Source organism: Meles meles, chromosome 4, assembly GCF_922984935.1.
Source record: "Meles meles chromosome 4, mMelMel3.1 paternal haplotype, whole genome shotgun sequence".
NCBI classification, from domain to species: domain Eukaryota; kingdom Metazoa; phylum Chordata; class Mammalia; order Carnivora; family Mustelidae; genus Meles; species Meles meles.
The window spans coordinates 30,997,930-31,024,158 of record NC_060069.1 but is presented as its reverse complement, the minus strand read 5'-3'; the positions used below and the strand labels follow the sequence as shown (position 1 = coordinate 31,024,158).

General features: G+C 41.2%; 1 protein-coding gene across 2 annotated transcripts in view; it reads right to left on the bottom strand.

Moving 5' to 3' along the window:
• SCN11A (sodium voltage-gated channel alpha subunit 11) overlaps positions 1–21,471 on the bottom strand; it is a 96,199-nt gene extending 74,728 nt beyond the window's left edge. The window contains exons 1-5 of one of the 2 annotated variants that reach the window (XM_046003934.1): positions 21,391–21,471; positions 13,619–13,929; positions 9,323–9,441; positions 7,997–8,092; positions 347–475 (exon numbers count right to left, since the gene is read on the bottom strand). In XM_046003934.1, the coding sequence (XP_045859890.1) occupies positions 347–475; positions 7,997–8,092; positions 9,323–9,441; positions 13,619–13,891 (617 nt within the window). In that variant the 5' untranslated portion in view covers positions 13,892–13,929; positions 21,391–21,471. The remainder of the gene's footprint in view (positions 1–346; positions 476–7,996; positions 8,093–9,322; positions 9,442–13,618; positions 13,930–21,390) is intronic. The other variant, XM_046003935.1, reaches the window with a different exon arrangement.
• Positions 21,472–26,229: the final 4,758 nt, after the last annotated feature.

Genomic DNA, 26,229 nt, shown 5'->3' with positions numbered 1-26,229 from the left:
GACTGTGAGCTTCAAGAGGGTGAGAACCATGTCTGTTTGTTTTGTTTTGTTTTCATTATCACAACCCCTGTATCTTGCACAGAACTTGGCCCATAATAGGCCAGTGTTTGGGAAGTGAATCGTTGAAAGAATGAGAGCATGAATGTGGCCTAGAAATGGATTCACACTGGAGACCTCTGGCCAATCGCCTGCACGGTGCTGTTCAGGGCCAATTAACACTGCACTCAGAGCTCTTGGCATTATTAGGACACAGTTACTCACATGGACCCACACAAAGTCTTGGTGGAAGCCAAGGAGCTTCTTCCCCACCCCGAGTTTCCTCAATAAACAACGTTGACATTCTTACGCTGTTACAATGACAACAGAGTCCAGCCAGTTCCATGGATCTCGAAGAAAAGAAAACTCGTCCAGAATGAAACCTCTTGCTAATATTTTTATCAAAGCTTCAAAAATATAAATCCCAGTGAAAACATACCTATAAAGCAAATCATTCAGAACAAGAAGGAACATGGTAAGTAGTGTGAACAGCAGAGAGCCCATTTTGTCTTATCTGGCCTTTATGCAGTTATTCCATTTGCATGTGACATTCAACATTCTGATTGTCAGCAAACCACAGTTCAGAGTAGTAGGTTCCTTAAGCGAGTTCTCGTAGTTAGAATTTCTGAGAAACAGGCCCACAGATAAAATTGTAAAAGTGCTACTCAATGCCCAGCTCTACAGCCATATTCCTGAGAGTCATTTTAGCCAACCTGGGACCTTAGGAATGGAAGTTGTCACTGTTATTTTGTCACCACTACTCTAGAGTTGTCACTGTGGTGTACTGAAGGGGATGATGGCAAAGGAACAAAGAGAATAAGTGACAAGGCTGAAAACGGGATCTTTCCATAACCTATATTCATAGGTCTGAAGACTTAATACTATTAAGATGTTTGTACTACTAAGTCAACTACAGATTCAGTGCAATCCCTATTAAAATCGCAATGACATTCTTTGCAGAAATAAAAACATCTATCCTGAAATTCATGTGAAATTTCAAGGGACCCTGAATAGCCAAAACAATCTTGAAAAAGAAAAAGTTGGAGATCTCATAGTTTCTTATATCAAAACTTATCACAAAGCAAAAGTAATCCAAACAGTGTGTAGCTGGTATAAACACAGACATATAGACCACTGGAATAGAACAGAAAGCCCAGAAATAAGCCCTAGCATATATAGTTAAATGATTTTCAAAAAAGAAGCCAAGACTATTCAGCAGGAAAAGGACAGTCTTTTCAACAAATGGTGCTGGGAAAGTTCAATACCCACATGCAAAAAAATGAAGTTGGACCCCTCCCTTACACTATGTACAAAAATTAACTCAAAATGGATTAAATAGCTAAGGGCAAGAGCAGAAACTATACAACTTCTAGAAGAAAATATTTGCAAATCATATATCTGATGAGAGGTTAATACCCAGAATATACAACTTAATAACAACAAAGAATTACACCATATATAAAAATAAACTCAAAATGGATTTAAAGACTTAAACATAAGAACCGAAAGCATAAAATTTCTAGATGAAAACTTAGGCAGTAAGCTCTCTGACATTGGTCTTAGCAATATTTGTTTGGTTCTGTCTCTCCAGATAAGGACAACAAAAGCAAAAGTAAACAAATGGAGCTACATCAACGTGAAAAGCTTTTGCAGGGCAAAGGAAATCATCAACAAAATGAAAAAGGCAACCTACGAAATGGAGACGATATCTGCAAATGCTATACCCCAAAGCCCCCAGAGGATAACATCTAAAATATATTTTTAAAACCCCTACAACTCAATATCAAGCAAACAATTTTATTAAAAATGAGCAGAAGACCTGAATAGACATTTTCCTAGAGAAGATGTACAGATGGTCAACAGGCACACAAAGAGACACTTAAGGTCACTAATCATGAAGAAAATGCAAATCAAGACCACAGTGAGATATCATCTCACACTTATCACAATGAACATTATCAAAAAGACAAGAAGCAAGTGTTGGCAAGGATGCAGAGAAAAGGGAGTCCTTGTGCACGGTAGATGGGAATGTAAATTGGTTCAGCCACAAAGGAAAACAGTGTAGAGGTTCCTTTAAAAATTAAAAATAGAAGTACTACATGATCCAGCAATTCCACTTCTGGGTATTTAACCAAACAAAACCAAAACACTAATTTGAAAAGACATATATACCGCTACATTCAATGCAGCATTATTTACAATAGCCAACATATGGAAGCAATCTAAATGTCCATCATCAGATAAACAGATAAAGATGTGGTATATATGCACAAGGGAATAGTACTCCACCTTAAAAAAAAGAATGAAATCTTGCTATTCATGACAACAAAGATAGACCAGAGAGTATTATGCTAAGTAAAATTAGACAGAGAAAAACAAATACTGTATGATTTCACTTATATATGGAATCTAAAAGGCAAAACAAACAACAAAATAGATGCCTAGAAACAGAGAACAAACTGATGGTTGCCAGAGGGAGGGGAATGGGAGATGGGGGATGGATGAAATAGGTGAAGGGAATTAAGAGGTGCAATCCTTAAGTTATAAAATAAAAAAAGACATGGGAATGTAATGTACAGAATAGGGAATACAGTCAATAATATTGTAAAAATTTTGTATGGAACTAGACTTATTCAGCCTTAAAAAGGAAGGGACTCCTGACACATGCTGCAATGTAGATAAACCTTGAAGTCATTCTGCTAAGGGAAATGAATCAGTCACAAAAAGATAAATACTGTATGATTCCACTTAAATGTGGCACCTAGCAGTCAAATACATAGCAAACCAATGTAGAATGGTGGTTGCCAGGGACTGGAGGGGAGTTAGTGTTTAACAGGCACAGAGTTTCAGTTTTGCAAAATAGAAAGACTTCTGGAGATCGATGGTGGTAACTGGTTGCACAATTCTGTGAATATACTTAATACCACTGAAAAACGGCTAAGATGGTAAATTTTATGTAGCATGTATTTTACAGAATTAAAAAGAAAAACCCATTTCTATTTTCTTCCCTGAGTCCTTCATCATGTTTTATCCTCAAATTTCCCTTCTTCCCCTTCTTCCTTCAAAAACAAATAAAATAAGCAAATAAAAAAACAACAACAAAACCCCACAGTATTCCATCTCTCTTGTTATAAACCCAAGCTGTCAAAAATGCTGGTTCTGCACACACACACACACACACACACACACACAGATTTCCCTTTAGGGACAGAAACAATTCAAACAATTTAAACAATCTATCATTTCACAGTAAAAGAAATGGATCTTTTTTGATAGAATATCCAGCCACTGTCAGTCCACAAGGCTAAAGAACTGAGGTCTTGGGAACTTGAAAAATCCAAAGACCAAATCCAAGAGGAGAAATGGTTGTAAGTGGCTCTCTGCTTCCATTTTTTGTTTTTTGTTTTGTTTTGTTTTGTTTTTTAAATCTGATCACCTTTTAGGTGACAGATGAACACAGAAGATTAATTCATATCTGCCCTGAAATACCATTCTTAAAACTGAGGTATAATTTACAGAATGAAGGGTATTTTTTGGAAAAAGGCTGTAATTGCAGATTTGTAGGATTTTGCAAGTCTCCATCTAGATCTCAGACCATTGAGGAAACAGCCTCTGACTGCCATTTCTGCCTCCCACCTCCTACCCCCTCCCATTCTCTCTTTTCCAGCAGAAGCCTGGCCAACAGAGGGACAGGCAGACCAACATGACATATGATATGGAGTAAAGCCATGCCCACCACCAGGAATAGGGCTTGGGAACTCCGTGACAGGGAAATCACAAACCACCAGGCAAATAATGCCCTCTGGAGTGTGTCACTGTCAGTTCAAGCATGGTTAGGGTATCCAGTCAGGGTCATGGGTGGTGTCCAGATAGGTTAACAGAACACCATGGCCATCTGTACCCCAATGTTTATAGCAGCAATGGCCATGGTTGCCAAACTGTGGAAAGAACCAAGATGCCCTTCAACGGATGAATGGATAAGGAAGATGTGGTCCATATACACTATGGAGTATTATGCCTCCATCAGAAAGGATGAATACCCAACTTTTGTAGCAACATGGATGGGACTGGAAGAGATTATGCTGAGTGAGATAAGTCAAGCAGAGAGAGTCAAGTATCATATGGTTTCACTTATTTGTGGAGCATAACAAATAACATGGAGGACATGGGGAGATGGAGAGGAGAAGGGAGTTGAGGGAAATTGGAAGGGGAGATGAACCATGAGAGACTATGGACTCTGAAAAACAACCTGAGGGTTTTGAAGGGGTGGGGGGTGGGAGGTTGGGGAACCAGGTGGTGGGTAATAGGGAGGGCACGTATTGCATGGAGCACTGGGTGTGGTGCAAAAACAATGAATACTGTTAGGCTGAAAAGGAAAAAAAAAAAAAAAGAACACCATGGCCTATCCTAGGGCCCTTTGGCATTCATTCTCTGAGAACTATCAGCTTGAAATCAATTTCCCACTTAAAAGTTTTCTAACCAAAGGACACTGACAAAACTAAAGAAACTCTCCCCCTCCTCATGGGCCTCACAACTCAATTACATGCCTTCTTTTTTTTTTTTTTAAAGATTTTATTTATTTATTTGACAGAGATCACAAGTAGGCAGAGAGAAACAGGCAGAGAGAGAGAGGAGGAAGCAGGCTCCCCCCTGAGCAGAGAACCCCATGCGGGGCTCGATCCCAGGACCCTGGATCATGACCTGAGCTGAAGGCAGAGGCTTTAACCCACTGAGCCACCCACGTGCCCCCAGTTACATGCCTTCTTTTATAAAACCATTTTCAACAGCCTTCTCCCATTCCTACTTTCATGAATCCATTGCTAGTCCCTATGCCACCAGGGGACAAGGAGCAGCTTCCCTTCAGCCTAGATGTTCATATGTTTTAGTAGTGAAAATGGTCTTTGAGCAGATTAGCATCCAATTGGGCCACTGTTTTCCATCAACGGAAAAAGAAGACTCATTGTATCTCACCAGAAACGCTAGCAGGGGAGACCACTTCTATAGAAGCAATCCCCATTCCTGGATCTGCCTCCTCCATCGATCTCACATGGTTGACTACAAAGGCTTCCAGAGACACTGCAGTAAACAAGGAGCAGCAGCCCCTGCACTGCCAGTTAGCTCCTCACATGGAATAGCTAACTCTCTAGATGGGAGACCATTTTCCCCAGCGATATTGTCAGGATGGTTTCTATTCCCAGGGTTGCCCATGCCCCTTGCTCCAAGTCACAGCCCTGAACTCATTGGCCTTAACTAAATCCCAAGTTACACTTAGCAACAGAGAAGAAGCAATCACTAAAAAGTAATGCAAAGGAAAAAGGAAAAGCTAAAACAAAACAAAACAAAAAGGAAAGCTAAAACAAAAACAAAAACAAAAAAACAGCAGAAAATTAAAATGAAATACTATACATACCTGATTAACAAAAAAGAAGGCAGGAATGAAAGAACAAGAGAAGCACAAAGGAACAAAAAACAGATGAGATCAACAGAAAACTGACAGAAAAATAGCAGACCTGAATTCAAGCATATTCATAACTATATTAAATGCAAATGAAATAAATGTTCCAGCAAAAGGCAGAGATTGAAAAATATACTGCATAATAAACAAGAACCAACTATTAACACAAAAGATACACTATTACTACAAAAACACTAAAATACAAAAATACAATACGCTATTAATACAAAAAAGGGTTGAGAGTAAAAGGATGAAAAAAGATATGCCACGCAAACAACGAGCATAAGAAGGCTGGAGTAGCTATAGTAATCTCAGACAAAACAAATACTAAAAGGAATGCTACTAGAGACAAAGAAATACATTTCATAATGATAAAAGAATGCATATATCAGGAAGATATAATAACCATAAATCTGTATGTGCCTAATAATAGTGCTGTAAAAATACATGAGGCAAAACTTGCCAAAAAGAAAAGGATAATAGACAAATTCACAATCATAGATGGAGATTTGAAACCTCTCCTCAGGAATTCATAGAAGTACTAATAGAAAGGGTAAAAAGATAAAATCTAAATGACACTATCAACCACCTTAACCTAACTGACCATTTTCAGAATATCATATCATACAACTGTAGAATCCACATTCTTTCAAATCCATGTGAAAAATTTCCCAGGATAGAACCATAAAATAAATTTCTCCTAATTTCAAAAAATTGAAATTTTACAGAGTATATTCTCTATAACCGAATTAAATTGGAAATTGTCAATGATAAGACAACTAGAAAAATATAAAATATTTGGAAATAAAAAAACCACACTTCTGAATAACATATGGGACAAAGAAGAAATCACAAGAAGAAGAAGGGAATATGCTTAACCAATAACAACACAGGGTATCAGTATCTGTGGGATGAAGCTTTAGCAGTACCTGGGTGGAAATTTATAGCTTTATACAATTGTACAAGAAAAGAAGAAAGATCTCAAACCAACTAAGTTTCTACCTTAAGAAGTTAGAAATGGAAAAACAAATTAAACTCAGAGTAAACTGAAGGATGAAATTAATAAAGACTTCGAAACCTTCATATGTTGCTGGCAGAAATACAAAACAGTGCAGCCGCCTTGGAAAAGTTTGGCAGTTTCTTATTACTCATATACTCACCATATAACACATAGCAATTCCACTCCTAGGTATTTATCCAAGGGAAATGCAAACATATAGCCACAACAAGACTTTTATACAGAAATGTTCATAGCAACTTTGTTATAATAACCAAAAACTAGAAACAACCCACATGTCCATCAACAGGTGAATGGGAAAACAAATTGTGGTATACCCATACAAAGGAATACAACTCGACAACAAAGAGGGGGAAAGTTAGTGATATAAACAAGAGCATGGATGCACCTCAAAACATGCTAAGTGGAAGAAGCCAGACATGAAAGTATGATATCATAGATACCATATGAGTCCATTATATGAAATTCTAGAAAAGGCAAGGCTAGCCTAGGGTGACAGAAAGCAGATCAAGCCTAGCGTTGGGAGTTGGGGTTAGGGGATTTACTGCCAAGAGGCATGAGGAAACTTTTAGGGTGTCTGGAATGTACTGTAATGTTGATTGTGGTGGTTTCTATCACATAATTAAATATGTGATCAAAATAAGAGATCTCTTATTATTCTGTCAATTTCTTACTCAATATACTCCTGAAAAACTAAAGCAGTAAATAGATTAAGCTAGAAAACCAAGACAACATATAAGAAAATATTCACTAAAATACAGAACTCTCTGAGTTGAAAAATTACCTTATATGTCTGAATAGTCAACTAAAAATTACAAAAAGTTAATATTTTAATTATACAAAGAACTCACCGTAATGCACCTGGGTAAAAACAAAAATGATACATGGTCAAAGATGGGAATACCCAATTCACAAACTAAAACAAAAGAGACCAACCCATCCAGAAATTAAGGAAATGTAAATATTTTCAACTCTAAAAATTAATAACTTTTCCAAATTTTTTGGAAACTATTTTGCCACCATATTTTTCAAGCATTAAAATGTAACTTAATCCAGCAAACCCATTTCTAACACTCTGTCTTAAGAAAATAGTAATTTTTTAAAAAGCAGCTATATGCAAAAATGTTACTTGTTACAATATTTATAGTAGTAAAATGCTAGAATAGTTAATTATGGTTTATTCACCTGATAAAATATTATATAACCATAAAAGTAGATCCTATAAAGACTATGTAAACCGAAAGAAAACCACTTAAAAGCTAGACATAAAATTTGTATGTGTGTTGTTTATTATTTTAAAATGTCTTTAAAAAAACAATATAAAAATATGTATACCAAACTAAAATGGGCTCTGCCAGCATTTGTGCTGGGGAAGTGGGATTGTGGGTGAGTTTGTCTTTATATATCTGAACTCTGATGTAATCATAAGTCTTTTAGGTGTATTTGTTTAAAACCTTAGGACGGACAAGCGCAGGACAAACACTTACTCAGCACTGTCGGTATTACTGTTTTCCTTACTGCAGGCGGTGGCCATGAACACACAGTTGATGATGACAGTGCAGATGATGAACATGCTGAACAATGTGACTGCTGTCTGTTAAGGCAGGTACACTACAGGGTGGCACATATCTTCAGTCATAGTGAAGGCTGTGGGCATACCTCCAGGTCTCCTTTCCACAGGTGCACCTGTCTGCTTACTGTGAATGTTGGCAAGGAACAACTTATAGCTGTCCCCTCCCCTGAAGAACTGTCCTCAGCCAAACGGCAGCCTCCTCACCGAGAGGGCTACAGTCTCCTTCCTCATGTCTGACGGCCTGAGACATAGAAAAAGCTGGCCCCTTGCTTCCAGGGGAGCAGCTCTGTGATTTATTTAGTGCTCCAGAGCTCCTGGCAGGCTCAAGCTGATGTGGGATCAGCTGAGACCCCGTCCTTACTAGCCTCCTCTTTCTGCTCCATCCTGTTTCCCTCTTTCCTTCTCCAGAGAGCACTCCACAACTGAATCACTTAAATAAAAATCTCCATCTCAGGCTCTGCTTCTAGGGAATCCAACCTGAATAGTTATCCCTTCCCATGCCCCGTACTTCATTATGTCTAGCACTCTTGTCTCCCAGTCTAAAACTGTGTCCCCACTACCTGCTGCCCACATCAGCAATGCTGACTGTCTTTACTCTTTAACACTGAGGATGGAATCTCAAAGTCTTAAGAGTGCAGGGATTCATTTAAATGGGTGAAGTGGGCAGACACAGGGTCACAGAGAGGGGCAGAGACGGGGTGAAGCAGAGCTTGCACAACCCCTCCTCACGACACTCATTTTTCCAGGTAGGAAGGCAGACCTAGTCTTCATAGAGGTTCCATCTTCAAAAGATGATTCAAATCTGGACTTTTAGCTTTATAGGGTGTCTCCAGAAAGTTTTAAACACTGTGTAGGTCCAGTACAACACATTGAGCAGCTAAATACAGAGCAAAGGTTGACAGTTTGCAACCTTTGTTTGGGTCTTAACTTAGATGTTCCTTTCTCCAGAAAGTCATCCTGGATGACTTCAAAGCACAACTACCCCTCCCAAACTGCCCATCTCACTAACGAAGTTGCCTGCCTTTAGGGCCCGTCTCCTTCTGAGGTCACAGGATCCTAGCGCAGGGCCAAGTCTTGTTCACACACAGCACTAGCAGAGGCCCTGCCACACAGCAGTAGGCCCTCAGCCAGAATTTGTTTCAAGAACGAGCTACTTCCACTCAACAAGCATGTGAACAATCTGGGGCTCTTGCACTTTTCGCATGACCTGGACTTAGTAAAAGATGCAATGAAAAGATATGAATGGACGGAGATTTTGATGGCTAAACTTCGGATTGGATTGAAAGGCCCCAAAATGAACAAGGCACGCTTGGCACTGAAGCGGTATATTGTTCTCTTTTTGTTCAACACCATAAATGTCTGCAAAAACAAACAAACACAACAAGAATTACATGCAGTGACCAAACAATATTTATCACGATTTCATTTAGAGAAAATTTAGTGGAGCCACAGATTGAGGTGTGGCTTGGCTCATTATGACCCTGACAGTTTTTGATTGTAGTGCTGTTATTCTGAAGCCCGAGGTACTTTCTGACCAGTCTACACTGTGACTCTGGACACCAACAGATCCACCATGTGGCCTGGGTCTCACTCAGAATCCCAAGATAACTACTGGACTGTGGACTGTTTACCTAGTAACTGTGGACACCAACAGATCCACCATGTGGCCAGATAAGTACTGGGCTGTGGACTGTTTTACCTAGTGACTCTGGACACCAAGAGATCCACCATGTGGCCTGGGTCTCACTCAGAATCCCAAGTAAGGACTGGGCTGTGGACTGTTTACCTAGTGACTGTGGACTGTTTACCTAGTTACTCCAGAAATGAAGCATATAGACCCTGCAGAAAAACATGGGCAGAGGCTAGTAACCAGGACGAGCAAAATCCTTCATTTCATACTCCATGGTATGTATCTATGGAGATAAGAACTAGAAGGAACTTGGAGAGATGGAACTAGTATTGAACATTCATATTCAGCAGATTATTTTAAATTATTTTGATTATAAATGAAACTTCATAACAAACCTTAGAATAGTCAAGGACCTAGAGAGCCCATATTGTTGTACTTGAGCTGTTCTACATGAGATAGTCTGTCAATCAATTCTAACCTTGAGGATCATCAACAAAAGTCATCAAGGTTCCCAGACTTGCTCTCCCATTCTCCTTACAGACATTCAGGCAAATCTGCCTGTGGTTCCCAACTGTTGGGAGAGGCCCTACAGAAGTCTTCTAGAAATGCATGTGGGTGTTTTTGATTGTCTGTCACAATTATTGGAGGCCCTACTGACCTTTATTGGGTAGGTCCAGGGATGCCAAACCCAGGACAGATCTGCTAAATGATATGCTGTCCCATCCAAAATGCCCACTGGGCTCCACTGAAGAATACCATAATTGCACCCATTTCTTCCTACTATGTCTTCCTGGGCTTTGGGAAGGAAGCAGCCTCCAGACAACAATCCATCACTCACAGGCTTCTAACATCAACTCCCAGACCTCTTCTTTCCATTAAGCCATAATCTGGCTGTCCCCTTATATGTCCCTAAAGTTGTTAGTTACAAAAGTCTTCAAAGAATGAGGATCGTTCCTGTTTCCCCATATCTCTGCTCCTTTAAGATTTGCAAAAGTACTACTTGACATGTAATCCAGTATGTTCTTATGCAGAAAAGATAAGCCTTGTCACCCAGGCTCAATATAGCAGGGTGGATGCTGCCTTGGCTGAGGTACCAGAACTTCAGTCACTGCCAACCATCAACCATCCTTTGTTGAGTTGCTGGAACTTACTTGTCTGCTGGCCATCTGGCTGCAGGAAAAAATGGAGTAAGATATTTTCTGTTGCCTCTATAACAAAAGGAAATGGGCCACAGAGTTCTCTGAAAGTTATGAGCTCAGGAGCCCAAGACCCACTTTAGGTATTCTGAGTCCTTCCTCTGGATAGAAAGAGAATTTCAGGGCAGAAAGCAAACCTCTCCCTGAGGTGGGTCACCCCAGATTAATAGGTGGCATGATATGGCTCTGCCTCTGTGTCCCTTGATATTTTATTAATGCCATCTCTGACTGCTTTAAATATTTCAGCTAATGGTGTATTTAACTATACTCACCAGGGTTTTAATTATTAAAATGATAGGTACCAGCTCCTTCTGTCTGCTTACTGACTCCACCCCTTTCTCTGTAGCTCTTCAAAATGCAAATTTCTAAAGACAGGAAGTAGCGTTAGACTACAGAAGGAGCCCTTGGGTTTGAGTCACAACTCCATCCCTTACTGGTTGTTTGGCCTGGCCTAACCCACTGCCCCATCTAGTCGTTAGCTCCCTCATCTGCGAGGTGGAGTGCTAACTTCCACGTATATCTCACATGACTTCTGAGAGTACCAGCCAGCCACATGGGGTCATGGGTGTGCAGAGTTCTAAAGAAGTATCATGTCTTCTGATTTAAACGGAGAGCCCAAGCTGAGAAGAGATGATTCTAGAACAGAACCTATCCTCTCAGGACTGTCTACAGCACACCAAGCTGCTGCCTGCTCCAGTCTTGAGGCAGAGACCTCCACCAGTTAACTCACATTTAACAACTCTGCCTCCAAGAAGACTCTGGAGTTCTGGGGCATAAGAAGGAAAAATACTGGACTGTTTCTGTTCCCTCATCTCTCATCCCCTTTCTTGTTTTTCCCACTCACACCCCACTTTCCTCTATACACACAGTTCCCATTTGGCCTAGTAACCCTAGGTCTGTCCCAATATAAGGACATGCCAAGCAACATTTCTCTGGAGAGATCAATTTCTTATGGTTGCCAGCAGAAAATGGTCTCAGTATCTCATATTTCTAGGACTTGTCCCCAAATTTACTTCCTCTTTGAACTCAGTCTGGTGAGGTAGACTTTCCATTCTCTGCTGGGTCACACAGTGAGATGATAATGGTAAGGTCTTCTGAGCTTTTCTTGAAAGCGGAGGACTGTTCTCACTGCCCCAGTCTTTCAAACAGCCATCAAAACAGCCCAGAACTTACATTTCCTCACTCAGGAGTCCCTTTAATGAACTTTTACTAGAATTTCCCTATAAGAGCTACATTCAGGTAGGTTAAACAGCAAGCCTGTCACATATTGGCATGGATTTACATAAAATCCTCCATATGCCCACATGAACCCGAATGTTTATAGCAGCAATGTCCACAATAGCCAAACTATGGAAATAACCTAGATGTCCATCAACAGATAAATGGATAAAGAAGATGTGGTATATATATATAATGGAATACTATGCAGCCATCAAAAGAAATGAAATCTTGCCATTTGCGACGATGTGGATGGAACTAGAGGGTATTATGCTTAGCAAAATAAGTCAATCAGAGAAAGACAATTATCATATGATCTCCCTGATAATGAGGAAGTTGAGAGGCAACGTGGGGGGTTTGAGGGGTAGTAAAAGAATAAATGAAACAAGATGGGATCAGGAGGAAGACAAACTATAAGGAGCTCTTAATCTCACAAAACAAACTGAGGGTTGCTGGGGGTAGGGGAGTAGGGAGAGGGTTGTGGAGTTATGGACGTTGGGGAAGGAATGTGCTATGGTGAGTGCTGTGAAGTGTGTAAACCTGGCGATTCACAGATCTGTACTCCTGGGGCTAATAATACATTATATGTTAATAAAGAGTACTTGCAATTAAAAAAAAAGTAAGAATCACCATCAAAATTCATATGCTAAATTCCTAAAATTTGTGATGTTATGTGATGCTTTCTAAATAAGAATATACAGAAGAGATTCCAGTCCCCTAAGACTTTGTAAATTAGCATAAACATATTGACTTAAAATAAGATTTAAGACAACAAAAGAGCAGGCTATATTTATGGCAGTAGCACTTTGCTCAGGGAATTGTGTCAATAAAATGCAGGTAATTGTAAAAAAAAAAAAATTCTCCATATGCCCAGTTGACTGCCATATTCTTGGACTTCATTTATTGAACTTCTATTATGTGTCATGTTGGTCTGTGGCTCGGGACTCGAAAAATCTCACTTAGTAGCCTAAAAAGCCTATAGTTGAGAAGTTTGCTGAGGAAAACTCTTACTGCTGAAATGGACATTTTTGGACAGTGATATTCATCTTTCATATAGGCATAATGCTTTACAGTTTATAAAGTGCTTCTATATCATACCCATGTTATAGGAAGCAGATATGATCCCCATTTTACAGATCAGAAAAATGAGGTTTAGTGAAGTGGTTTATCTGAAGTCAAAAAGCCAATCACTTAAATGGCCTACACCCAATTTTTCTGTTAGTCCAGTCCTCTTTCCTGACACCATTTTTTCCCTCTGTTTTCCTTTTAACCTTCCTGCTGCTTCTAGTCCTCCTCCTCTTTGCCAAGACATACATTACAGAGAGAAAATGAGGACTGAAAGAGGTTTTCAGGAGTACGAAGGCATCAAAAAGTAGTGATAGCAAAGGAGAAAGACAGACATCCCTGTAAGCTCCAAGATCAGTGTTTGGAGAGTCTTGTAACTGTCATTATAACTGCATGGTTAGAACACTCTAGACCCCCAGTCAACTACCTTATGATTTCTGTAGAATGGGTCCAAGTCTTCCAGAGGCCTTGCTATCAGCTCACGGGGAATGTCACCATAGAGTTTGGGCAACTTCCTGGAGACCTTTAGGTCAAGCTGAGGCCGAGGCTGGGGTTCTGAGGTTGTCTGGTCTTTGCACTTCTTTTTCTCCTTTTGGATGGCAATCCTCTTCTCAATTGTAGCCAGGGTGTCAGAAGTGAAGGGACGGAAATTCCGCTCATCTGGAAAGATCACTGGGTAGCACCTGTCATCCATCTTCATCCTCAAGAGAGAGATAAGTGGTAGGTCCTCAGAGAGCTCTGGAAGGTAGAAATCACACAGCTTGTCCTGGAATTCCACTTTCTAAGGATGTTGTCATGGGCAGCTATAAGAATTAGGTGAAGTGAGGGGACTTGGGAATTCATTGGCTGTGGAGCAGGTCAGAAGAGGTGACCACCATTGTGGATATAGCAGGGATTTGGGGCATAAGGAAGACCAAAACAGGCCATCATTCCTGGAGGACCTGGATGTAAGTGGCAAGTTAAGTTCAGGAACAATGGGCAGAAGACGCCCAGTCTCTAAAACTGAGACCCAAGCACTGAGCAAGAGAGTAATACCGAACCTGCCAAACTACTAAAGTGGGACCTGTAGATGGTGACTCAGTGGCTGCAATGTGAACAGGAGCAGAAAGGATAGGGAATTAAGTGGGACATAGATATGGGTTGCAAAATCAAAACTATAAGTGCATGTGTCTTCTCACTGGTCAGCAAAGGTCTTAAAATGTGGTGGAATGGAAACAAAAAGGCTACGAACACGGGCACAAACACTTGAACTAACACCTATGATTCTAAGCCAACTTTCTTACTTCTGAAACCCTAATCTGGCAGAAATGAGACCCCGAGAAAGCATCAAGGATTTGCCAAAACTAACAGGATCATTCTGCCATGGGATAATAGCTGTATTGGCCCCTATCCCTGACAGCCCCTTTTATAAGGACTTCCTCTACAACCTCAAGTTTAAAAGTAGGCTCTGAGAAAATGCAGTAGTGCTCAGGTTAAATGCCTTCACTCCCCATGCCAAGCATCCTATTCCTTTCTTATATACCTGAATGTCAATCTAATATTGGTTCCCAAGGCACTCCAGAGAATTACATGGGTAATCAAACATAGCATTGGTTTGCTCATTCAGCAACCACGTGCTCAGTGTCTGTTCTAAGAACATGGCTAGGCACTGATGGAGAAGAAACAACAGCCCCTCCTCCTGGTCCTAAAAATTATGCTGCCCTGGTGTAGTAGTGGTAAAGACAGATAAAAGATAGGAAATTACAACAGAGTAAGACAGATGTTAATATAGGGAGAGGTAGAGGGTGCTATGTTTGTGCATGGGATAGGTGTCTAACCGGTCCTGTGGAATCAGGGATGATCTGCCAAAGATTTAATGTCCCAGTTGAAACCTAAAGGTGATGTAAGACACAGACAAGAAAAAAGAAGGACATTAGAATGTCATAGGAGAAACAAACAACATGTACAGGGACCCATGGGTGAAAAAGAACATGGTATCTGTCAACAGGTTCTGTCTACGTGGGATGGAGATTTTGTGGGATGGGATGGCCAGATAAGGTCCCAGTCAGCATTAAGAGAGCATGTGAGGCCCTATAATACTTAGTAACTATCATGGGTTTCACCCCGAGGGTAATGGAGAGTTGCTAAAGAGTGTGTGGTGGTGGTGGTTGTTACAGAGGAGTAACACTACCAGGTTTTTAAAAAAATATCTCTTGTACTGATGAGAATGGATAGGACTTAGTACCGGGGACTAAAGGAGGTGAGGAGCTGGAACTGAAGAGAATGTTCCAACAATCACAACCACTAAGGATGACTGAATGGAGTGGGCGGATCTGAAAGTCACTTAAGAAATACCTTTGATTAGTGATTTACAGGGAGGGAGAGATTTGAGGGACAGGAAGGAGCTGAGGTTCCCGCCTTGGGCAGCTGGGTCAGCATGGTGCCACCCACTCAGAGAGTAGTACGACAGAAGGAAGAAGCTTTGGGGGAATAAACGGAATTTAAAACAGATGAAATTGAAGCTGTTTGTGGAACCTGCAAGTGGAGAGAACGAGGAGGCATTTGAATACAGAGCAATCATAGCTTACACACATTAGTCTTTGAAAAAAGCATATAAGAAAAAAAAAAACATAATCAAACTTCTCTTAAAAATTCCTCAGGAAGGCACCAAACTGAGGAAGCATCCCACCTATGTGGTCAACAAGGTGAATATGGCCAGTTTTTCTTCTGGTGCCAGACTAGTCACCTTTTCTTCAGTTAACCCACAGATTGTGTTTAAGGGCCATGATAAAGGTAATGTATATGTCTTTAAACATATTAAGGGTAGTTTGAAGCCCACAGTATGGGTATATATCATACATCAACTGAAATGACATAGGGAATCTAGATTCACTGTATTCTGTTCTATTCATTCAGGGTCAAACTCTTTATGGATGTTCCTGGATGATGGAATTGGCCACACTACTTAAATTACTCTCTCTCTCTTCCCACCCCTGCATTCCCCCTCCCTTCCATTCTGCTCCCCTTTCTCTCATAAACATATATGATTGAATTGGTATAAATGAAGTGGAAATATAAAGAGATTGTACTGTATTTGGTTCTAGTGCTCACGAAAGACATTTGAGTCAGGGATGAATTCCTCTGTAGTCAACAGCATATGAATGTTAGGTGATCCTAGAAAATAGATGAGCCTAGAAAGACCCTGGATGGCAAAAACTAGACCTTATGCTAAGTTATAGCAAGGAATGTAGTGCAGGGTTTCTTAAAGAAGAAACTGGACACTCTGACCCTGTTACTCTGAAGCTGGGAATATTTTACTCAATTTCTAGTAGAAAAGAGGCTTGATGGAAATAAGTAACACAAAATAAAATTGAGACCCCCACAAAGGGTGCACATTAAAATTTGTTACAGATGCTGAAATAACTAAAGAACCACGTGTTAAAGTTGACATTGAAAACTACAAAAATTGACCTGGAAATAAGAGGACTTTATAATAAATAAATAAATAAAAATTATCAACTCAAGTAAATCTGATGAAATAAAATCACATGCAGTAAAATTTTCTTAATAACTGAAAAACTGATGAAAGAATTAAATATCTTTAATAAAAGCAGACTCAAAAAATGGACTATAGAAATTTAGGCTGTGCATGCAAAATTAAATTAATAAAAATTAATATGGTGTAACTGATAAAATTTAGAATGATTCAAATCTTCATTGTGAAACTTATACCTCAAATACTTGATTCTGAAAATTTTTCTTACAGAAAATAGATTGCATTGCATGGAAAATTGGTTGAAGAATTAAATTGGCTGAATATAATTCTTTTCCAAGCTTCACTAATAATCAAGTATGATGGCAAATTTTTCAGACACTGAATGATTCTTTACAAAAAGATCATTTGAGTATATGCTCCCAAACAATGAAAAGAGAATCCAAAAAATGGTGGATGCTTGAAATCCAAAACATGGGGCACCTAACCCAAGCACACAATAAAAAAATTCCAGGATGACTGTACTACAATCAGCTTAAAAAATCAATTGATCCAACTAGAATTAGAAATCAGAGAGCCCTTTAGGAATAGAGTAAATTCTCTGTAACAAAGAATATGATTAAGCAACGGGTTTCTTAATATGTAAAACAGAAAGGCAATTAGAAGTTCAGTCAGATTGGGAGATGGAGAGGAGAAGGAAGTTGAGGGAAATTGAAAGGGGAGGCGAACCATAAGAGACTATGGACTCTGAAAGACAACCTGAGGGTTTTGAAGGGGCGGGGGTGGGAGGTTGGGGGAACCAGGTGGTGGGTAATAGGGAGGGCACGTATTGCATGGAGCACTGGGTGTGGTGCAAAAACAATGAATACTGTTACGCTGAAAAAATTAATTAATTAATTAAAAAAAAAAAGAAGTTCAGTCAGAACAATAGGTCTTAGGAAATTCAGGTTTGATGTATGAAGCCAACTAAATGGCTTGAGCAGCTGACAGAGGAGGAAAAGAAGAAAGTCCACTTGACGTTGACACTTAGGACATTCTTTTTCATGCAACAGGAGGTCCGTGACATCAGAGTTCATTCCCTTCTCTATGGGTCCAAATATGGTTCTTGGTTTTAAAGACTAGAAACTTCAAAATCATTGGATCATAAGACTTATATACCAGTTTTTAATTTTAACAATCATCCTACAGATAAAGCATAATTAATTACAGTTATAGAATAGAATTCAAATGATATAAATGTTATAAAATGTTATTACAAACTAGAGTTGGAAAGCAAAGGGGAAGGGAGACTCAGAGCCATGAATTTCTTCATCTTAACCACGTGGAGAGTCAGACATTCTATGGAAGGTCAATGGATCAAGCAATCGAGTATAAGTCTAACCCTTAAAATTATTCGGGTACTCAAGGGCAAGACCAAATGAAAAATATACTAACTAGCAGAAACTGGAGGAACCATGGTGACAGCAGAAGGATTACTGTCAGTACACTAAATTCCTTATCTTGCACAGAGACAATTTATAACTCCTACTTAATCTTGATGAATCAAAAAAATAGAAGCATAAGAGAATCAATTAGAGTTAGCCAGACAATGACCGGAACACTGAAACACTGAAAGGGTTCAAAGTGGGATTGAGAATACAGGTGAAGGTGAGGACATTTTATTTTTCACATGATACCCTTCCCAGCATTCCTTGCTTCTGAGTTGTTTGAATTACGTGCATGTAACTATTACTTTTATAGATTTGCGAAAGGACTGTAAAAATCCTCCATGGCTCCAAACATCCTTGGATTTAACAAGAGTCAAAATATCGGGTACAATGACAGGCTCTAAACCTCTTTGAGTCATAAAGGAAGGATGCATAATCCCAACTTGCTGTCCTAACCAGGAGGCCAGTGACATGTGAATTGTGATTTCACACAGGAAACCAAAGTGACTGAGAGGCCCATGCGGAGGCCCTGCCAAGCCTCCCCGATGTGATGCACTAGACTTGCAGGGGCAGTGGGGAGTTGCCCAGCAGAAAGGGCTCTGCTCCTCCTTCTCTGGGAACTGGCCCTCAGGAGGCTCACAGGCCTACTCTCACTGAACAGACGAAGTCAAGCACTCATCCAGGAAAGAGAGCTGAGGCTTCACTTCCCTAAGCAGAGACCCTAAATTTGGCGAGAATTCACTTGCAGTTAAGATTAGGTAGCTCCAGGCTTTACTTCCAACCTACAAGCCTTATATAGGGATTAGATCTGAACTCCAGTTGCTCACTCATTCATGCACTGCGCGCTGGAAATGCAAAATGGTTTAAAACACCATCCCAGCCCTCAAGGTTCTTGCAATGTGGGGATTTAGGTGAGTTAAGGATAGAGGATGAAACCACACAGTGAGTGTGGCTGCACTAGGGAGAAATCTAGATGCTCTGGGAACCCAGCGGACACAGCGGTTAATGAAGAATCAGAAATCATTGAGCTGGGAGGACAATGGGAGATGTGCGCATGTGTGAAAACACGGAGGGCAGCAAAGGGCTTTTGTTTCTTATTTATGACTCTACCAGTCATTATAAAATTTGCATAACTTCCCTGTGCTACACATCAGCAGTTTGCCCACCAGACCTTTCCCTATCCTGTTCTCTCTCAGAGCCTGTGCAGCTGATTCCCATGGGCCCCTTAGTGGGATCCCCTGAACTCTGGCTTTTGGCTAGGTTTGGCTGACGGGAGGCACCAGCAAGAGACCCAGAGAATAATGGAGAGTGAGGTCAGGTTTTTTCTCCCCATCCCTCCGCCAGTGGCGGCCATGCACCACAGCTCCTGCCATGTGACCTATCCACAGGGCTCTCTCTGGTTCTGTAAAACCTCCCTCCCTGGGCCCCTTCAAATGTAGGTCTAATGACAACCTGTTCTCACCATACCTGAAAACTGCACCCTCACTGGTTCCTGTTCCTGAACTCTGCCTCCGTTTAAAAAATGTCCCTTTAATAAAATAGCCTCAAAATGCCCAGTTTGAATGTGCCATTTGTTTCCTGCCAGGGCCCTGGCTGATGGAATCATCCATTAAATAAAATATAGAAAACAAGAAAAGGAAATGATCACCCACAAACAAAAGCCACCTAGCATATGCACGTTTTTAACATTTCTTTCTGGCAGTCTTTATGTCCATATATTTAGTAGCTGACATTGTCATGCATATGCAATTTTCCTTGATGAACTTTTCAATTAATGTGGTTTTACAAACATTTTTACAGTGATAGCAATCATTTAATGGCTTCTATCCTGTTTCGGGTAAAATTTTAAGTGTGTTAACGTTACATTATCTCATTTAATCCTCAGAACAATCTCATGGAGAAAAAGAACAATGTCATGAGATAAATATTATCTGTGGGGGGTTTCTGAAAGGAAATATTCATCTGGAATGAAGGTGAACCATTTGTGTCCTTCTTTTAAATAGGCAGGGGTTTTAACCTTATCTTCTTAGACTACTGTTTTCTCTCCAATTTTCTCTGACAGTAAGAAGCCAAACTGGACAACCTGATCCTCACACTTTACCCTAACCAGTAGGGGAAGTCACTGGGGAAGCCACCAGAGGTTTGCAACTGCACGACCAAAACATTTCTATGTGGCTCTGGTATACACAATCTGAAACTCCACACTGAGATTAATAAGAGCTCTAAACTATGGGCTAAGCACTGGGTCAAATGCTTTAAGTAGATTATCTCTCATAATCTCTCTTAACTTCCCAGGAGATCTACAAGGTGGATGTTGTTATATCATCCACATTCTACAGAAGAGAACAGGAGACCTCAGAGAAATTGAGATACTTGCCTCTGATCACATAAGGACATGCTAGAGAAACTCAGTCCCAAGTAATCACCACCATGTAATCCACCTACCTGCCTAGTTCTTCCTACTCCAAGCTAAGACACCTCAAGGAGGTGAGAGAAGGGAGTCACGAGAAGAAAGCCACACAGCTTCCAGCTGGTCTGGGCGGGGTCCATGACACCCTCACTGTGTGATGTGCTTCCCAGGACATCAGCCTCACTGCCACCCCCACATGCATTCCACCGCCCCACCATGACACCCTCCCATACACCCAACCCAGACAGCCCAAAGGTAATGTACCCTATAAGATGGCCCTTTGTCCATTTGGGGTGGTTTTCTAAACAATAAGATCTTAACTTTGGTGACACAGAAGCCAGGTCCATCAATGCGGCTTACAAAAAATAATATCCCATAAGAAAATCAGAAAACAAATGAACATGAACAGACTTTGACACAACTGATCTCAATCCAAAATCAATCCTAGATTGATTAGCTCTTCAGAAAAAAAAAATTTTAAGTATACATTAATTTCTGATTAAATTAATTTGGGCACAGAGAACTCAGAAACTATTTGGAGGATTTGCATGATAGTCTCAGGATATAAGACTTGAACATAACTTCTCTAGAAAAACCCAATTCCTGACATGAAGCCCAGTGTTGTGAGCACTTATTTGGCCGGTAGCAGGTCTCCTGTCCCCATGGCCTCAGGCCTTCTCAGAGCGCTTGAAAGGAGGAGAACTACCTCCATCGACCCCCGTAACCTGAGCCATGCATCTTCTACCTGGTTCCTGACTCTGATTTGAGCAGGAAATGATTACAAAAGGCCTGTACCCCATCCTGATGGAAAAAACACAGCAAGTTCCACAGTGACAGGCCTAGCCTTAAAAGCACGGAAGAATAGAGCTGCCCCAGCCCAGAGGACTTACCTGCCTTGGTGAGGTGGCTCCAGACAGCAGCCCCAGTGGCACCTCTCAAAGCTCTCCGCGCAAGTGTCTGAGAGTCTGAGCTCCTGCTCCTGGCAGTTGGAGGCCTTCTGGGAGGGGCGGCTCGGAAGCTGGGTGGAGAGCGTGAGGAAGGCAAATGGGAACATGGCCAAAGTGATTTTAAAGAATCGTGTAGGAAACCCTGTAACCGGAGAAGTGACTGAGATGGTACTTACATTTATACTTTGGAAGCATCTGCCTTTAATCAGCGCTTAATCTAACTCTGCAGAAAGCATCATTAATAAAGAAACAGGTTGTTTTTTTCTTTGACCTCATCCAAGTGGGTGAGAGAACTGCGAAGAGTCCATCTGAAAAGCCATGCTGGGCTTCTCCAAGCAGCGTAGCCTGCAGGCCACCTAACCCAGGCACTCTGGGGTTTTGCCCCCCAGGACTTACTAAGGCCCACAATGTGAAATTGCTCATAAGGTACCCAGTCAGCTGCTCCTCCTTTCTTTTTTCTTTGCCACCAACACTGGGGGTCCCCACTTATGAAAATACATGCTTGCCTATGTGGTTGTCATAAGGGACACCAAGAAAATCCCTTAGCCTCCAAAGCAACTCCAGAATGTATCTGTCCTCAAACTGCAAACTCCCCCGAGTTAGCTTTTGGTTTACTAATTCTCAAGGACAACTTGGATCTCTTTGTAAAGTGTCATACCATAAGCTATTTTCAGCCACTGTCACCTTCCAGAGGCTAGATGACAGCCAACAGGGATACACAATTCAAGACGCGTGTTTACATGGGGGCAGGAGGTAGGAAGTAGGTGTTTAAAGGAGTGTTGGAGTAGAATTACAGGCAGATTTGGGTCCTGCCAGAAGTGGCACTGAACACTAGTCAAAAGAACTGGGCATAAATCCCAGCTCTACCAGTAAAGCTGCATGGTATTGGATAAAGCACTGAATTTTTCTGAGCCTTAATTTTCTTTGTATAAAATGGGATAATTCTTTCAAACCTCCTTAGTCTTAAGAAGCAAATGTGATGATAGCTAAACTGCAAACACTGGATATAAGAGGGAAAAAGGCCTGGTTGTTTTTATTCCCCAACTGACTCAACACCTAGATCCCACGAAGAGAAACTGAAATCACAGACATGGGATTAGTACCAGGCTTGGCACAATGTATATGCCCTCACTTTTTAAAGCAGTGATGATCAGAAATTCTAACCCTCTCTGATTTCAGAGTGATTCTCAGAATAACAGAAGACCAAAGAATAGGAGAAGTACTTAGAGTTAATAAATAAGCATTTTTATATGGATAAAAAAATGTGTGGCAAAGAGGTAAAGGAGGCCTCTAAATCCATTATCTTAAAAGGTCCTGGCCTTTTTAAATATAAACTCTTCGCAAATATTATTTTCCTAAGCTATTAAGTCATTTTCTGACTTCCCACTCTGAAGTTTCAGAGAACATCCTAGCTTCATCTTCAAGGTGAATGCAAATGATTCCAAATGTAAGGACTTCTAAAGAGTAACATACAAACACAGGCCAGCCAAACAGTATGGGGTTTGCATTCAGGACTTTCCGCAGACTCCCTCCTTCCCCTAAGAACTTGGGGAAGGCAAATATGCATTTGAAAGCTGGAGCAGATAAGCAAAATAAGTCAATCGGAGAAAGACAAGTATCATAAGATCTCACTGACTTGAGGAATTTGAGAGGCAGGGCCTGGGTGGTGGAGGAAGAGAGGGAAAAATGAAACAAGATGGGACCAGGGAGGGAGATAAATCATAAGAGACTCTTAATCTCAGGAATCAAACTGAGGTTGCTGGAAGGGAGGGGGATGGGAGGGATAAGGTGGCTGGGTGATGGACATTGGGGAGGGTATGCACTATGGTGAGTGCTGTGAATTGTGTAAGACTGATGATTCACAGACCTGTACCCCTGAAGCAAATAATACATTATATGTTAATTTAAAAAAAAAGAAAGAAAGCAAGCTGGAGCAGAATCCCTGTGTTGAGTCCTCATAGTAAGAAGATGCTAATATCAGCACAGGATCAGGATGCCCCACATTTGCTTTCTTGGACCATTCAGCATTGTCACCTCTCTTTGGGTGCTAGCAGGCAGCAAGACCCTGCTGGTTTCAGTCTTGCCATCTGATAAGCTAACAACCTTCGACATCAGTGGCCAAGTCAGAATCGTCAGCTTTAACTGCAGCCACCCATCCATTTGTTTATTTAGCAAAAATGACATTGAACCTCCACTATTCCAAATATCCGAAAATACCAAAACAAGACCTGAGTCCTTAAGGAGCATGCTGTCTGCTGCATGAGAACAAAAAATGTACAAAGAACTATAAGCAAGAAAGACAGCATCAAGAAGCTGCAAGCAAGATGCAAAAAGAGGTCTCCACAGAAGGGATCAGGAAGCAACACATTTTGGGAAAGCTTCCAAGAAGAGGTAGGATTTGAGCTGAGGCTGAGACAATGAATGAGAACTCAGTATGCAGAGCAAGTAGGGATGGACTTTCCAGGAAAAGCCAGAACAAGGACACACAGGCCTGGAAGGACAGGACATGTGTAGAGAATCTCAAGTGGTTCTCTGAGGGGGGAGAGGTGACAAGGAGAGGGACACAAGGGAAGAGGAGATTTTGCATGGCCTTGCATACCATTTGAACACCACTAAGGAGTTTGAACTTGAACTTATATTGAGTCACAGGCCTGGCACTGGCAAAATCTTAAGCTTCTGATAACATATAACCACCAAATCTTCTGTTTCCCTGATGTGCACCCCTATTGGTATCTCACTGACAATAAGACATCCATGCAAGTAAACAATGTTCATGGATAACACTGAGGGTAGTGACATGCACCACAGCAGGTGTGGCAGCGAAAGTGGATGGAACATTTGTGGGAAAATATGGAGGGAGCAAACTAACCAAGGGGAACTAACTGGCTGTGACTGATTTAGCTGAAGTCAGAGGTGGTCTGAGGAAATGTAGCAGTGGTACCAAAAGCAGCTGCTCTACTCAGAAACCTCCTAAAAGCTGGTTCTTGTATATTCTGCCTTCCCCTAATGCCACAGGGTCAGCCAAAGGTTAGCATGTACATGTAGAGACAAAGGTTTCAATGTCCAGCTCCTGAGGTCTCTTGCAACACAAGAGTGAAGACTGTTTCATCTTCTAACTTCCACAGTTCATTCCTGGCTCCTGCATTTAGCATTTAGTTCACTGTGCTTCTACTTTCTGATATGTATGCTGATATGATATGTATTTCTGGTATGTGGTATTAAGGAGTCTTTTAGGTGCAAGTAACAAAATCCTAAGCACAGTATACAGTATAAGCAGAAAAGAAACTTTACTGGCAAGGATCACAGGTGTCAGATAGAATCCAAGGAAGAAATGCTGTGAACCCTCATGGAATAGAACCAAAAACTGAAGACCTGTAGGAAACTCAGAAAGCTCCATCTCTCTTCATCTCCTGTTTCTACTGCTATTCCTCAGCCTCTACGCTCCACTGTTCTACTGTACACTAGCTTTCTGTGGTCCTAGTGGACCTATGTGTTTAAATGCAAAGCCCTTTCATTCTGGGACACAAAAATCCCTGGGGAAGGACCTGAATCATCCCACTTGGCTCCAGTACCTGACTCTGAACCATCAGCAGAGGTCAGGGAGCTGGAGGTCAGGCAGTTCTCACTGCCAAGCTGAGAATGGATCCAGGAGAAGCAGCTCCTAAAGAACCCCCAAATGGGGACAGCACCAACATCACAATGTTTTAAGGATTAAATGAGGCAATTTGTATGAACTTCTCTTTGTACAGTCTTAAATATTAAACAAAATACAACTTTATGGATCTTTGGAAACCAAAAAGACCCGGACACCAATCCTACGTTGCTGTGCCACCTAAAAGCCATGAGCTCTCTTTTTAAAATGTCTCTAAATCTTGGTTTCTTCTTCCAGAAATGGCACTGATAACACCTACTGTCCACAGCATTCATGAGGCTTAAATGATCGGGGATTACACCACTTTGTGGACTGTAAAGCACAAGCTAAAATAAATGTAGGTGGTTGTGGTAAGAGTCAGTGTTCACACACGTGGCTGCCTGCTAGCTACAGTGCCCTTACCCATCCCCACAGATACAAGTACCCACGTTCCAAATTCTTGATACCCACCACAGCTCCTCCCATATTTAAGCTACAGTGGATTGCTAACTTGTTTGCATAGGAGGGAGAGGGGACTAGGTGGAGGAAGGAAGGGAGGGAGGCAGAGAACTAGGCAGGGAGACAGGCATGCCGCCAGCCTGAGGCTGGGATAGGTGGCCAAGTCTATATGCAAGCCCAGTGAAGGGACTGGCTGGAAGTCAAAAAGGATATAATTAACTTAAGAATCACAATAAACTTGTAGCCACACTTAATAGGTTTCAAATATTTTCTCAATTTACCCTGGCTTCATTCTTCTCTGTTTGCCCTTGGTGAGGAGGAAGGGAAGGGAAAAAGGCAAGGAAAGAAATCTTAAAGGGACAGCACTCCCAAGCACGTAAACAAGAGGAACAGGTCTAGGCTCTGAGCACTCAGGGGCCTGCCTGACATTAGACCTCTGTGCATCCACTTCTCAGAGAACACAGAGACGAAGGTTGTTGAGCTGTAGGGACAGAAAGAAATACATCTGACCTATGAAGCTGCCTTGCCTGACCACCCATTCCAGCCCCCCTCCTCAACCCTCCTCTCCAGTAGCCCTTAATACCCTAGAGGCTGAAGGTGGTCTTCGGGCTACAGCTGAGTGTCCTCTGAAGAATTCAGGCAGGTTTGCCTCATGATGCCCTAGTTGTTTTGTCATTTCAGCTTTTTCTGTG